This window comes from Cheilinus undulatus, linkage group 7, assembly GCF_018320785.1.
Source record: "Cheilinus undulatus linkage group 7, ASM1832078v1, whole genome shotgun sequence".
In the NCBI taxonomy this organism is placed as follows: Eukaryota; Metazoa; Chordata; class Actinopteri; order Labriformes; family Labridae; genus Cheilinus; species Cheilinus undulatus.
The window spans coordinates 13,694,185-13,710,046 of record NC_054871.1 but is presented as its reverse complement, the minus strand read 5'-3'; the positions used below and the strand labels follow the sequence as shown (position 1 = coordinate 13,710,046).

Sequence of the window (15,862 nt, the reverse complement as noted above, 5' to 3'; positions counted from 1 at the left end):
GACCTTCTCTCTAAAATAAAGGGCATAAAAATCACAAAATACATCTTTAAAACACTTTAAGTTGAATACAGCATGATTTTGAAAGTTTCAGTTCTTCTCCTTTCCTTTTTTAAGACACAGTTGAGCTATAATGTATCATGTATTATAATGTATAATCTTCAACCTACTTGAAAGGAACTGTATGCTGTATTTGACGCCATGTCTTTGCCCTAAACTTACATACAGGAACATACTGTGTGCTGCAGGTGGAGTTTTGTGGTGTCAGTTTGAGGAGAAGGTGTCAGGTGACCTATGAACACATACAGACACTCACAGGGTGCTTGAGCTCAAATGACCCTATACAGAGCAGCACTTAGACCTGACAAGATCTCTCACAATGACCTACTTTATCATGAATTACTGTATAAGCAGCATTTAATGATCCAATCTTCAGTCTGCATTGAGGTGCTTTAAAATTACAGCCAGGAATGCCCAAATAAGCATACAATATACTTTAGGAGAAATAGTGCAGTTATTTCAGTTGTGCTTAAAAATGCTCTTAAGGTTGTGAATTGCTCATTTTCATTTTCTTAAAAGTTGACGTGGGATCCATCATGAAACCCTAAATTATTAGGGAATGAAGACCCTCCAAAAGTATGTGAGAGTACTTTTTATTTCTATCATAGATAGCAAAGTGCTCAAGTGTGCTGCACATTGTTTAAATTAATTATTTATTCTTTATTTTAAAAGGGAGAATTTATAGACTGAGGTCTCTTTTCCAGGGGTGCCCTGCAGCAGTACAATAAAAGAAGGAACATAATATGTAATGTGAAATACATAAATTCCTTTTTTCTTACTTTTAAGGACTATTTGTTAAGTCTTTACTTGATATATTATAGATGTACCACTTAGGCAAGGGATGTTCTACTTTGGTTACCAAGCTTGCCACATTTTATTGTCGATGCAAAAAGGCCAAATTGTTGGAAACTCAGTTTTATCACAGGGATTTACTAATAATTCAATGAAAGCAAGAACATGTTGCTTTCATGATTTTAAATTCAAGTCTATATACAAATAGCTAATTCAATAAGATAAACAGAATTAGATTGATTTTAAACATCTTTTTCAGTGCACTCAGTGATGCATACTAGAAAGTTTTTTGGGAATATTTGCAGCCAAATATATCTACTAATATCTTTCATATAACTAAACAAATACCAATAATCAAAGATTATAAGATTTTTTTCTAATTTTAGATTTTCGTGGATTTTTTTTATTTTTTAAATTTTTTTGCTTTTTTTCCCTCAAGTTTGTTACTTATTTGTATTTGAAACTGATTTCGGGCCACATGCGGCCCTCCAGCCACCTGTTACCCAACTCTGATTCAGGCTTATAAAAGTGGGATGTTTTAACTTACGAAAATTTGCCAATTTGCTGCTTTAGTTAGGAAAATGTGGATATATAATGACATAAATGAGCTGAAATGTAAGTATAATTGATTTTGCCTGAATTTTATCCCAACTCCTTCTACTCTATAGTTAAAACTTAAATCCTACTGCTGACAGCAACAAGAGTGTGATATTTCTTTGCATAGTTCCAGTTTTGGCACCTTTATTTGGCAAAATTAGGAAATATAAGTACTTACATGAGCCGAGATGAAATTGATTACACCTACATAACATGCACTGAACTTTAGTTTCCTCTGCGCATGCGTATGGGCAGCACCCCCTGTGCATGATTCAACTGTTGTCATGCCAACTGGCACTCGCAGGAAAGTTAAATCTGACTTCTGACAGCAAAATTTACCGTTGAAACTGTTAAGCTAATTGTTGCCTGGGCAGAAACTCCTTACTGTCTGTTTTTGAACTCAGTAGGACACATGAGAATAATTTATACAGACTACGTCGCGGTTAAAAATGCGGTCGACCTGTAAAGGTGTATCATTCGCTGGTTCTGGGCGACGAGGTGAGGTGCCGAGGTCAGCGAGAAAAAGAAACGGTCACAAAGAGGCAGAATACGAGGAGGGAGAACGAGAAGGGCCCGGGGTTCAGGAGTGGCACGACGGATCCAGATATGAGGGAGAGTTTGTGAACGGACTGAAACACGGCAAAGGAAGGTACACCTGTGGAAATGGAGAGGTAATGAAGAAAAACAGAGCAAGACTGAAATGTCGTAAAATCATTTCTCCTGTTAGCAAGGTGAGCTAACGGGAGAAAAGATTTAACTTCATTTGTGTAACGCTAGTAAAATTACGTTAGACCATTATGGCAGTTTAGAGTTTTGTATAGCTGGAAGATACAGATCAAACATCCTTGATCGTGATATTTTTTTCGGTAAATAATCATACAGGGTATATATGTGTATTTTTGATAAAACGAGCAAGAAATAGAGATCATATACAACCAGTGGTGGGTAATCTTTGATGGTTAATGATCAAAAAATGCATAGAAAGCTCTTTACACTGTTTACGTCAATTAAAAAAAACTCATATTTTCCATTTATTTGCGAAAATCAAAATTGTCTATACTCTTCTAGAATATATGGAAGTCTCACTTTCTGAGCTAAATCACATCAGAAGAAAAGTTACATTATATTCTATTTATTGAGATGCACTAGGATTTTCGTTGCCATGGTATAATAAAACTGGTATCAATATCAACTTTTTTTCTTATAGTATAAATGCTCCTAAATAAAATAAAGTGATGATTTCTCATTAAGACTGTATAACTTAAATAAATAATAATATGTGCATATATTCTTTTTGTCAACAAACATTTTACAGTCGATGCATTTCACCTAGCATTTGACTTTGCATTTATGTAGATGCAAGCAATATTGTCTCTTCCACTCAAAAATATAGAATGTATTAAAAACTCCATATAAAGACCAGCCTTATCTCCTTGTGCTGTCTTCTGCTTTGTGTAGTACTATGAAGGACTTTTCTACAAAGACTTCAGGCATGGTGATGCTGTGTACTGCTGGCCCTCTGGCCACAAGTTCATCGGCAAGTTTTACCTCAACAGAAGAGAGGGATTCGGAAAGCAATTGTTTCCTGATGGATCTACTTTTCAGGTAAATATTTCACAGATGCTCAGATTATTTTTTGAAGTTTATGTAAACCAATATGAACTGCTGACCCTCTTTCAGGGTTTGTATCATGCAGACCAGAGGTTTGGTCCAGGTGTGCTCAGTGATCCAGATGGTACTGAGGATGTGGGTCTGTGGCTTGGAAACCAACTGCTTAAGATATGTTCTTCAGTAAAACAGGGTTTCAGCCTGAAGTGCTTTCCTGAATATGCTACCTACATGGACCAGGCTAACAGCCTAAATTCCCTCATTCAGGTAAATAATATATGCTATTACATTTTAATTGCTGGTGAAAAGAATAGAATAGAATGCCTTTATTGCCATGGCACATTGTACAACAAAATCTGCTGTGCTTCTTCCTAGTGCTTTTAGGGCAACCCACATTATCCTGCACTGCACTGTGCAGCAGTTTAAAGTATAAGTTACTGCCTTGTAGGGGTGGGAATTACTACCGGTCCAATGATATGATATTATCACGATACTTGGGTCACGATTTGCATAAACATTTTGCAATACAATGAGTATTGTGATACCATATTTTGCGATCTGTTAGCTGATGTAGCATTAGTCTTGCCATCATGTTTGTTTTATTTCAGCAGTATGTTATTTTCATGTAGCACTTCTTGCAAACATCATGTTTCATGTCCATCTAATTTGTACCCTGCTTGCATTCCTAATGTCCTTCCCCTGGTGCTGCCATGTTGGTTGTTCTAAGTTTCTCCTGCTCTATGACCGTCACCTCTGCTGACCTCACTGGACAAACAATTGATTTTATTTTTCCATTATCATAGGCTTCAGTTTATATCAGCAATTAATTTGGAAAAATCGATACTTGGTGGACGAGACGATACAATATCTCACCAGACAAAATATTGTAATACTATGCTGTATTGATTTTTTCAACCACCTACCTTGCACCTTTTGAGCAGAAGGCACTTTATTTAGAAGATGGACCTCTTCAGAGTTTACCTTTGTGTGTTAACTCAGCCTTTATACAGAACTTGAAAGTATTCTTGGTCGAAGATTGAAGAATAAAGTGTTCAAGGAAAACATCCAAATGAAAACCTTTGCCTTTTTCATAACTTATAAACAATTGACCTCTCTTGTTCCTGCTAGGCACCTTTTGGTTATCCTCAGACAGAACCAATGGCAAACTGTGAGGTAAGTATGACTTTTATGAACGACTGCATGAACTTGTTCAAGCAACATTTTTGTCTGTTATTGATTATGATGAGCTTAAAGTCTTTATTTGCATGTTACCTCAAATCACATCAAAGTCAAATCAAATCTACTTTATTTCTTTTTTTTTATTAACAAATACCCTTTGTTGTTGCCAAAGCTTTACAGAACAATTAATACGATTATGATTAAATGTTGGTACAATAATATCATATTACACATTTTATATGTTTTCAATATTAATGTAATGATGCACAGTTAATTGTTAGATATTAATTGTTTTTTTAAAATACACAAATACATATAATTGTACAGCATTATCATGAAAATATTTCATAGTAAATAGAAATTAAATGTATGTATGCATGTCACATATAAAAATATCTTGAGTTTTGACACAGAATTAATTATTACAACCTGATGTTAAATAATAATGTAAGAATAATAATAATTAAATATATTTCAGAAACTTGTCTTGTCTATGGAACATTCAGACACATACTCTGCTGACAGCTGTAGAACTGAACTGTCCTCTTCCAGAATGGGTCATATTTGTTGCCAGGGGTTTTCTGGGGAAAAAAGTCTTATTTTTCTCTTGTCTTGGACAACTTACAATACAATAACTTTATTTATCCTGGCAGGGAAATTCAATCACCTCAACTTATGAGGGTCTCTGTTTTTACCTCTTATTCATTGTTTCTTTCCATTGCTGGTCAATTTCAATGGCAAGTGCATGATCGCTGAGTCTGTATTTAGTTAGTGTTTATCTTATTATTGGTTATTTTAACATGATTAAATATTGGGCCATTTGCAGTCCTCTCTCTTGTAGGTTACAACATTCTAATTTATTTATTGATAAGATTTCTCATTTCCACTGATTTGAGGTTTTTTTTTTGTTATTTTTGTCTATTTTTATCCTGGGAGTTGGCGATTATTTTATACCATCAACATGGAATATGGATCTTATGTCCTCATTTGGGGTACTTCTATCAGGGATCACAGAGTGCTGCTGTTCCAAATATGCTCTGTGTTGGTGTGACTCAGATTCTGTCAGGTGGTTTGTGAATTTCATTGTTTTTTTCTTATTCTGAATTAAGAGAGGGAATTGACCAAGCTCTTCTTTTTAGCAGTGGTTGGATAATTGCTGTTGACTCTTAAAATATTTTTACACAACTCCAGCTATAGGCTACACCAGCTGTGCATAAGTTCAAACATAGCTTTGTTTGAAGGCAAGTTCTTCCTTATATGTTTATGTCTTACTAACAATTGAAGTGTTGCACCAGCTGAAATAGTTTCAATGCAGGCATAAGTTGAATTTGATCAATTACACCTACCTCCTACTAGGTGTAAAGTCCGTCATAAAATATGGCTGATTTGGTGGTAGTTTTGCAAGGAGGTATAACGAGGAGTGAGGATTCTACTGACAATTTGTTGTCAGCAATCTGTTTTCTTTTTCAATAACACTGTTGTTATCCAGAAGCAGAGATCATTTCCCTCATCAAGTGTTGAACTTTTTTGTGTTTTTGACAATTTCACCAGTTGATATCAGTGCTGTTTTTTTACACTGGCTCTAGATTTAGGGTGTAGGTGGGTATCACCCAATAAAAAATGCTTTGTCATACTTTTCATACACTTTCGGCGCTGTTTGAGGATTGATGACAGCAGAGGTTATTTTCAGCCAACAGCTTGATGAGACCATAAGACACAAGTGACAGCACTCTAACAAACACTGGGTTAAAATGCTTACCATTGATTGGTTAAGTCAATAGTTAGTGTGGGTGTACAGCCCTGCTAGTTAAGATCAACCTCTCCCTGGTGAAACCAAAAAATGACACAACCGAATTACAACTTAACTAGTTTTAATGTGGGGTTTAGAGTAGACTTAACACTTGTTTGGGTGAACATTCAACCAGTGTGTGCATGTTTTTCAGCTGAAAGCGGTTGATGATATAATCTTTGTTATCTTCTATTTTTTGTTATATGTGTGGAACTGATGCTGTCTTGGCCAGGACTCCCTCGTAAAATAGAGTTTTGTATCTCAATGGGAATACTCCTGGGTGAATAATTGTACAGTATACAGTAAATGTGGGATTAAGTCTGAAACAGATCATACATTTCTCATCTTCTCTAGGTGGATAGCGACACAGATCTGCAGCTAGATGATGATTTTATCCTCCCCCCAGGAATTGAGCATTACTCCACAGATGCAGACCACTTGCCGTTGCCCCCTGGAAGAAGAAGAGAGTTGGATAAACTCTTTTATGGTGATATGTGGGAACCAGATCCTTACAAAGGCTATAAGCGATTCCCACTCTCCGATGTACCCTTACAACCCCGCATGCAGGCCATCATACACAAACACTGGTGGGAAATAAATCCTAAGTTTTGTTTCAGCATTAGCCCCAAATACATAATAAATAGCTCAAACAATATTGACCAAAAAAAAAAAAAAACATATCGAATACAAGGAAGCCCAAGTAACATGTCTGCTTGTAAGAATGGTTTTGTGTGCGTCTCTCAGGAAACTGGCCAAAAATGTGGACTGGGATGTAGCAGCTGTTCTTTCTTTGAACAGAGAAGGTTTTGGTCCAAAAGGGCATTTGGAAGTGAGCTCAGAGAAGTGGATCCAGCATGCTTCCAAAGGGAATCGGGAAGCTATGGTGCAGATGCTGTTGACCAGATTGATCCACCCTGATGTTTCAGATTCACAAGGACACACTGCACTGATCGCTGCAACGGTAACATAAATTTATTATTTTCTGTGCTCATTTTTATTGATGCAGACAGACACTGGATGCTCTTTTTTATTTTCCAGTCATGGTGTCAGAATGATTATTTTACAATCTGTGCTGCTGACAAATAGTTAACAATAACAGTAAATTTACGAATCTTTTGCTGTACGTTTCTCTTTTGCCTCTGTCAGATAAACTGCCAAAATAAAGTGATCCCCCTGTTGCTGGATCTGGGTGTTGATATTGACAAGTTGAACCATGAGGGCATGTCTGCACTGGCTGTTTGCCATGTGCTCTACTATTCCCAGTCTCTGTGCACCACTTCTACCAAACTGACTACAAAAACACAAGTAAGACTTAAGCAAATGTAGTTTTTATTTGTGTTCTTATAATCTTTCCTTCTATAGGTCATATGAATAAAACTGTTTTGTACAGGTGATTGAAATAAAACTACTTTCTCTGTGATGTGTCATCAGACTTGTGAGAGTAGCCCTCAGATCAGCCAAGTGGACTTCACTGCAAATTTGCTCAAGTTTAGCAGCAGACCTCAGATCCCTGGCACAACCCTGAACGAGATCAACCAGAGTCCCCTCCCTGAACAGTAAGGATGAAGCCGATGCTCACTTTTAAACATGAATACTTGAGCTAATTTTATTGTTGAACCCAGACAGTAATCTAATCATAAATGTGAGAGTCTATATACTGGGAAGCACATCCAAAATATCTTACATTGCATCACTACGCCTAAGGTACTTTAGTTACTAATCTTAATGATAAAAAGGATAAAGAAAAGGAGTGTATCCATATGCTTTAATAGTAGAAATAACCAATAGTTTAACATTGATTGTGAGAAATTAAGTACATGATTTAGGGGTAATAGCAAATAGTTCAATTATTTTTTACAAAAGGCCTTGTTCAACTGCCTATCTTATAGTCCAACTCCTGCTTATGAAACATATCCATATGAGGGTTTGTCAGTATCTTATTTTACATAATTTCCTATTTTCTCCATTAATTTAAGATACACTGTGTAGAATTTCTGCACTGAAATGTATCAACCTGTGTCTTGTTTGTTGTTTGTTCCTTCATCACAGTGATGACAAAGAGGTCATACCTGAGCAGAATAAACCTGCAACCCTTGCAGACACTGAACACCTGCAAAATAAACAGACATGTGAAAAAGAAGAGGAGGAAGAAGGGGGAAGAGAGTGTAAGAAAACAATTGGAGGAGGTGTTAGAGATGCAGAAGGACAGAATGAGAAGGATAATGAGAGGGAGAGCAAATGGGAGGAAAGAGAAAAGGAGACTGGATGTGACCAAACAGAGGCAAATGAAAGCAAGGTTGGAGAGAGGGAAGTAGAATTTGAGGAGAAAAATACGGATGACAGCAATTCTGAGCTTGTTGAGAGGAAAGAACCAGATGATCTTCAGGAAAATTTGGAAAGGAGAGGAGAAATTATTCATGAAGAGAGTGGATCAGAGAGAAGTGAGAGTGTTCAAAGCAACAAACAGAAGCAATGTGAAGTTGAGACTGAAGAGGGAGTTCAGGTATAAAACACAGACTTCTCACACCACAATGTTAACTTTGGTAAGCCAGTGCTTGCTTGAACTCATTTTGCTCTCATTGTGCAGCACAACAAAAATGAACTGATCCATACACCAACCACTGATGACACCTGCTCTGTAAGCAGGTACAACATCCATGTTAGGGAGGATGTGATACAGCACTCAACAGGGATACTGAATCCTCCACAGTGCTATGAGACAGAGAGTACTATACAGGAAATGTCTGGAATGAAAATGAGGTCAGTTTGGCTTCCTTATCTTTTCTTTCCTTACTGTTCTGTTCTGAAAGACATTTTTTACATGAGCGTCTGCTTGCGAATATAATATGTGTCTGTCTGACTAGGAACAATCATTTGACCACCCTAAAGCTGTTATTGGATAGAGGAGCTGATCCCAATGCAAGCAGGGTTCCAATGCCTGTCCTCTTTTTAGCCATCATGGCGGAGGATACTGAAGCCGTCAGGAGACTGCTGCTGTGTGGAGCTCGCACTGATGTTCCCCTACCAGATGAGGCACAGTGTTGTCTTTGTACTTAGAAGTGTCAGTGTAAAAGAGCTTCTTTTGTGATGCAAACTTTTTAGATCCATTGGGTGAGGGATGCCTATTTATTGAGCAGAAGAGAACAAGTGATATGTACGAAAATAATACTACCCAACAATACATCTTAGAATTGTTTATCCTTTGTGGGGCTGAACAATTTTAAAATAATATCTTACTATGATTACTTTGACTCATATTGCAAATTTGGTATGGATTGTTGTCTTGGAACATAACATAATCATTTTCAAGACATTCTCATTCTGTAAAGAGAAAAACATATACAAAAACAAGCAACGTGGGTTTTTTTTTGTGGACTATTAAAAAAAGGTTTTTGAATGTTTGAGTAATGTGTTGAACATGATGTCTCCATTGCAAAAAAAGAATTAAACTGGTATTTTTACGCACACCTCAGGTTCAAGAAATATTCCACCCTCTGTGATTTGTAATTGTAGTAGGACATATTGTGATTTAATCTAATTTCATTTAAATGCTCAGCCTTAATCCCTTCTCCCATAAATTAAAAATGCACTATTTACCTATCTTTATTGTGTAGAATAAAGGCCTGTATCCCCTGCATGTTGCTGCTGCGCTAACAGGCCCGGTTGGTCCTGAAATCACAGAGTTGCTGCTCCATGCTGTTGCTGACCCAGATGCACAAGCATGCGACCAAGATGAGATCTATGAACCAGATAAAGTGAGCATGTTCTGTTATTTTATGATTTTTTGAAAGTATTAAAGGGGACTTATCATTTAACACTAACTTTTTTCAGTATTTTGCCCAGCATCTGGAGTATCTGCCGTCCACAAAATATGATATAATACACCCAGTCTTTTGTTCATGGACTCCCTATGTCTGAAAATACAGGATCTGATTATCTGTTCAAAATCTGCTCTAGTGCATCTAATACTTTGGCCAAGGCACTGCACATATGCTTCATTTAGCCTAATAGGACTGTATTTAATACATGTCAACTTAAAGCATCAACTGTGAACAAGATTCCTAAACTTGTGAGAATGTTTTTCATGAAGGCTGATAACCCACTGAGCACTAATGAGAACCATGTCAAAGCTGGAGGTCGGACAGCGCTGCACATGGCCTGCCAAAAGGAAGGTGACTACATGGTCGGTACATCGTATACATGAAAATGCTCAACTATCGAAAGTTAGTCAAATCTGTGCAGCTCATATAGATGACTGCTATCTATTTGCAGAATGCCAGTAAAGTTGTAGCCCTCCTGCTTGCCCATGGTGCCAGAACAGATCTCATCTGGAGTGGGCACTCACCTCTCTCCCTTGCTATAGCATCAGGGAATGACCTGGTAATCCAGCCTACATACACACTTTATTCTTGAATTTTTAATCTATAAAATTGAATTTTAGTTTTAGAAGATGATAACTCAAAAACATTTTAGTCAGCATTATTCAATATCAATCAATCAATCCTTTATTGATCTCCCGGGGGGGAAATTGCCTTTCAGTTACATCCCGTCCAAGAAACATAAAAAGACATTGACACATAAAAGGGGGAGGACAGGAGCGGGAGAACTGTGGGGCTGCCACACGAGCAGCGCCCCTTTTACTTAGCCACAACCCTCCCATGCTACACTGCGGCAAAGGCGTTGAGTTGGAGGGGTGTGCGTGTTATATGTGTCTTGTGTGTGTGTATGTGTGAGCCCGTGTACTTCATCTCCACTCAGTCCCACCCATTGTCTCTGCCGTCTGATACAGGTGACAAAGACAATATAAAGTCCTTAGATTTTAGTCTTTACTTTTAGGTACAACATTTATTAAGTTTAAGCAAATTTAATCACCCAAATTGTAAAATTAATATGAATGTAAAACACTCATGGTTATACACAATCAATACTTTTATGATTTAAAATACACAAATGAATACCTTACATATACTACGGAGAAATATGAATTTTAAATGTCCAACAGTCCAACACTAACATCTTGGTCTCATTGTCGTCTGCTTAACAAAAACTAAATTTACTAGATTTTATCATCAAAGATCTAGTTCTAATCTTCCTCACTGAATAAAGGCAGCTGACTGAAAATTAAGTCATAGTGTTAGTTGTTGAAGTTACCCCTGATGCACCATGTGTTCAATCCTTTGTTCTAAGTCTGTTCCTTTTCCCCGCTCAGGCAGTGGAGGAGCTTCTGAAAGGAGGAGCTGACCCAAATCTCCCCCTTGGCCGTAAGGTTGGCAGCGCCCTCTGTGCCCTCGCCAATTTCAGCTACCACCTAAGAGGCAACAGAGACAAACTGGTAGACACACAAACACACATCAAAAGGCAGAAAGACTAAAAAATAGGAAAAATACACAAGTAGATAATCTTAGATAAATTCTATTGAGAGGATCAGACATGAGGTGGCTGTGGATCAGAGATAGACTTGGTTGAGAGTTTGATTCCCACTCCTTCAGTCACATGTTAAAGTGTCCTTGGAAAAGACACTGAACCTCAAAATGCTCCCATAAATGTGATAATTTAAAAGTCATGAGCACATTACACTGCAGACTTTGCCGTCAGTGTGTAAATGTGGAGTTAATAGGTGAATGGCTAGAGATATACTTTCTTTTCCACCCTGCATTCCAGTATGCAACTGGCTTTATCAAGACCATTCTTGTAAATATACCTGCCTATACACAATATGTGTCACCCAAAGTCACCAAGAGAGGACATTTAAGGGTGCTCAAGCTTTATACAGCTACCTGTTGTCTGGGATGTAAACTACCAACAAAGATGGTGAATGTGCTGATAATTCTCAGCTCAAAACTGATGTAATAAACATCAGTAGTCAACAGTAACAACAGATCAGCTAAGAATTGTGGCTAATAGTCAGATCAGCTTTGTCTGCACTTTGTTTCTGTAAAAAATTTTTCATGCATGGACTCAATGTCCTGGTGTATCAGTGATCATGTCAACTGGTGACTTTCAGCCAAATACTTTCAAAGGCATGAACATTACAGCAACTGATGGAAACAGGAAGAATGTTTTTGATTTTTTTTTTATTATGTCAAATTATCCACATCAGATAGTGTGAAAATGAAAAAGTCAGCAAATACAAACAGCCATGGATGCACTCAGCTGATTTTTATTATTTTTACAGCTTTAAACATTGACAACTTTTATCTAGCAACAGCTGGTTTTACTGACACGTTTATCTGTGTGAAATGACAATAACACATTGTGAAAATGTGAAAATTGTTGACTTGGTTCATCAGTTTGTATTAAATACTTTCTGCTATTGTTGTCCCTACTGCTTGTGTGTACACAGATGCATCATGGTTGCATAAATTTTGGAGGAAGTGCACAGCTGATGGGTCATCTGATGCTGGGGATGCATGGCAACCATGATGCATCAATATCTGCATAGTTAACAGCGAGCATATCTCCAGCCTGAAACACCCCTCAAGAAATCAGAAAAATAGAAAAGTGGTATACAAGCTCAAGTCCATTTACCATGCACATGAAGCTGCCTTATAAATTGACTGATTAAAATGTTTTTATTGATTTTAATCTACAATGTATATTTTTGGATAGTTTTAAGTATATATCTACTGCTGTGATGAGTCAGTGAGAAAAATAAGCTTTAAATTTGTGTGCAACCTGCTTTGTCTTCAATGTAGTTGGGCATGTTGGTCAAGGCTGGCGTGGACATCTTGATGCCAGTTAAGGTGGGTGAAGTTGTGGGATATGCGGTGGACTATGCACATCACTCCTTCAACCAGGTAACACACTGCATGTAATCACTCTGAATTCACTATATTGTTAACACTGAATTGAGTTTAATGCTCATGCCTGGCAGTAAATCACACTGCAAAACTGAAGTAGGTATTTCTGGTTCAACTTCACCAACTTTCAAGGTGCAAAGAGGACAGAAAAGCTCAGCAACAGTTGTTTATAAAACAACTGGATGACCCGAATGAAGGCCACAAGCCAAAACATGTTGTCTCTTTGCAGATCTTTTTATTTATTTTGATTTATTTAACCAGGATAACCTCATCGAGATCAAGAATCTCATTTACAAGAGTGTCCTGGCCAAGACAGGCAGCAGCACAATCAGAGTCAAACACAGAACATAAAAACTATTACAAACACAAATAAAGCCAAGAAGACATGAACATCTTCACAAAACTTGATATTACATTACTTACACATACACTTGCCAGAGAAAAAGGTCTGGGTACTTAATTGATAAATTAGTTATACACTGCATGAATAATCCTAATTATTAGCTTGTTTGTAATGTGTTATTATCTAGGACTTGCGTATTGCCCGCACTCCCTTTCATGTTCTGAGCATACAAGAGAGGGAAACATTGAAAGCACGCCGCTTGCTGCTGAGCATGATGGGAGATCTGATGAGACAGACTGCTTGCCAAAAGAAATCGGAACAAGCACAGCTCAAGTTGAACAGTCAGTACAATGTTTGTTTTTTGATAATTACACATTTATGTATAATGTGTGTTACTGTGCAGGCATGTATGTACAGTATTAAATTAACAGAAAAGTTTCTGTACACAGGAGCAAGAGTTGTTTCCTCAAAGGAGCCCCCTCCAAGCAGTGAAGGTCCAGAGTTTAAGTTCTGCTATCAATGTGGCCGCTCTGTGTTTGTGAAGCTGACTGCCTGCAGCCGCTGCCACAAGGTCCTCTATTGCTCCAGAAACTGCAAACTAGAAGCGTGGGATGAACGACACAAACAGGAGTGTACCCGAGTCTCAGGTGGGAACCAGGGCCGCTCAGTTGAAACCAAGCAAACTAAACCCCAGCCCCCAAACTCTTTCCCAGGAGCACCAAAGTTCAGATGAAAAACACAAAATAAGCTTTTAATAAGTAAAAAAGAGGATGTGTAACTTGGTTGTAGTGTTTTCAATCTACTTTATTTGCAGCCGGACAAAGAAATACTTTGGATAAGAAACAAAGATCAATATCCTGAGCATGTAAACACTTTGTCTGTTGGTCTCTCTCAATCCAGCCTCTGCTGATGCCACTCAGAAGATCGTTGTGTTTAAATCCCAAGGAGGCCCCAGGCCCCTGACTGCCACACTGAAACTCAAAACAGTCCCCAAACCCTTGATGATGGAGTTGAAATCCCAGAGACTCTCTAAGCCTTTGAGCAAGGCAGCAGTCCATGACACCCTGAAGGAAAACTACAGCTTCAACTGACCCACACTAATATTTTGCACTTTATAAAACAACTGAACCACAACTTTGTCAAATTCTGCAATAGACTTTTACATTATGGCTTTATTCCCTTTTATTGATTTCACGGTGTTCTTATTTGCTTTTATATCTTCTTCTTAAGGTTATTATTATCATTATTAATAATAATATTGTTATTATTATTTCTGCTGAGTTTATATTTTATTTCTGTTTTTAGTCACTGTGCAACACTTTAGTAAACACTTTTTTGAACGTGTTATCCACATTATTCTGGGGGACGGAGGGTTGGGTGGGTGGGGGGTTGTCTACTGTAGCTTTTTATATTAGATTATTATTAATACAGAATTTCAGATTTACTGAACTGAAGAGTTGATAATTTAATTGAATTAAATCAAGGGTATTAATACAATTCACAACTTTTAAGAGGGACTAGTGTGTGAAATGTAAATTTCAGCAAAATCCACAAACTAGCAAAATAGAGAAATGTCAAGGCTCTGACTAGGCTCTGCATCTTCTCTGAACTATGTAAGGTTGTGTCTTAACTTCTTTAACAAAACAAGATAGTCTCTATTACTATGAGTATGAAGCTAACAAAGTAAGCTAAATGTGCCTGTGTAGGTTATCTGAGTTTTTTTTCTTTTTTTTCCTCTCTAGTAAAAGGTGGAGGAGTAATAATATCCTGTGTGAGTTGTTAATATTGACATATTTTGATCTCCAAATTGCTCTAATAATCAGGATTAGTATCTTGTAACGATGCAAAATTCCATGTAGACAGAAATGACCTTCAGTCATGCCAGCCTTTTGAGCAAAGTATCATGAGGGCTAGGGATAAGGTGGATATAAATGAAATGGAATAACATGATATATAATAATAATAATAATAACATGAAATAATAATATTAATACTATTATTGTTCCTTTTATAGAGAAACCTGACAACAAGAATACTATCTAAATCTAGAACATATGTACTGCATCCAATATTTTTCTTTACTGTAGTTCAGAAGCCCGTCCTTTTTTCTGTCGCCCTCTGGCGGTCTGCCAGAACAACAGCAGCACTGATTTGACAGATCACAACAAAGTGATGTTGTTAGGTTACCTTAACGCCACCTAGTGATACAAATTTAACACTGCAATGAAGCTTCAACAGAGCTGCATTTTTCAAGACGTTTAAACCCCCCCGAAAACATTTTGTTCTTTTGGTAGCACTTTGTTGAACCCTTTTACCCATATAATTCTTTGTCTAAGACTAAATGACTCTTAAATTGACAGTTATTACGTAACATAGATTTCTAAAGACTATTTTGACCTCAGGCGGTTGTAATATTTTGGAATCTCTTTGGGAGTTTTATGCGGAAAATCAAAGAGGTAAGCAAAAAAATGTACTCTGTTAATGCCCATTTAATCACTCTCAAAGCCTTTTCAAACTTCCCGCCATAGATAATGTCCCCTTTCCCACCTTTATAAACCCATATCCCTGTATCTCTCCTACTCTTTCTAAATCAGATTACACTGGTTAAAGTTTGGGGGATGTGTTCAGCCTGGCCCAGCTGTCAGATTCCTGTGGATATGACTCATTGAACGGAATCAGACTGCCTCCATGGACTTC

General features: G+C 37.4%; 1 protein-coding gene across 1 annotated transcript; it reads left to right on the top strand.

The window, feature by feature from the left end:
- The first annotated feature begins 1,781 nt into the window (after nucleotides 1-1,781).
- ankmy1 (ankyrin repeat and MYND domain containing 1) lies at nucleotides 1,782-14,354 on the top strand. The gene is made up of 19 exons (XM_041791526.1): nucleotides 1,782-2,117; nucleotides 2,905-3,051; nucleotides 3,127-3,321; nucleotides 4,183-4,227; nucleotides 6,377-6,609; nucleotides 6,767-6,983; nucleotides 7,169-7,327; nucleotides 7,454-7,578; nucleotides 8,072-8,525; nucleotides 8,610-8,782; nucleotides 8,887-9,055; nucleotides 9,637-9,777; nucleotides 10,113-10,205; nucleotides 10,295-10,402; nucleotides 11,232-11,354; nucleotides 12,718-12,819; nucleotides 13,353-13,506; nucleotides 13,615-13,812; nucleotides 14,066-14,354. Exons 1-19 carry the CDS (start codon nucleotides 1,896-1,898, stop codon nucleotides 14,254-14,256), a joined length of 3,249 nt encoding a protein of 1,082 aa, XP_041647460.1. The 5' UTR covers nucleotides 1,782-1,895; the 3' UTR covers nucleotides 14,257-14,354.
- The last annotated feature ends 1,508 nt before the right edge of the window (nucleotides 14,355-15,862 follow it).

Excerpts from the sequence above, each read along its gene's own strand:
- ankmy1 (XM_041791526.1), top strand. The coding sequence starts at position 1,896 with ATGCGGTCGACCTGTAAAGGTGTATCATTCGCTGGTTCTGGGCGACGA. Across the intron at positions 6,610-6,766 it reads GCCATCATACACAAACACTG|GAAACTGGCCAAAAATGTGG; the intron begins GTGGGAAATAAA and ends TGCGTCTCTCAG. Across the intron at positions 10,403-11,231 it reads TAGCATCAGGGAATGACCTG|GCAGTGGAGGAGCTTCTGAA; the intron begins GTAATCCAGCCT and ends TTCCCCGCTCAG.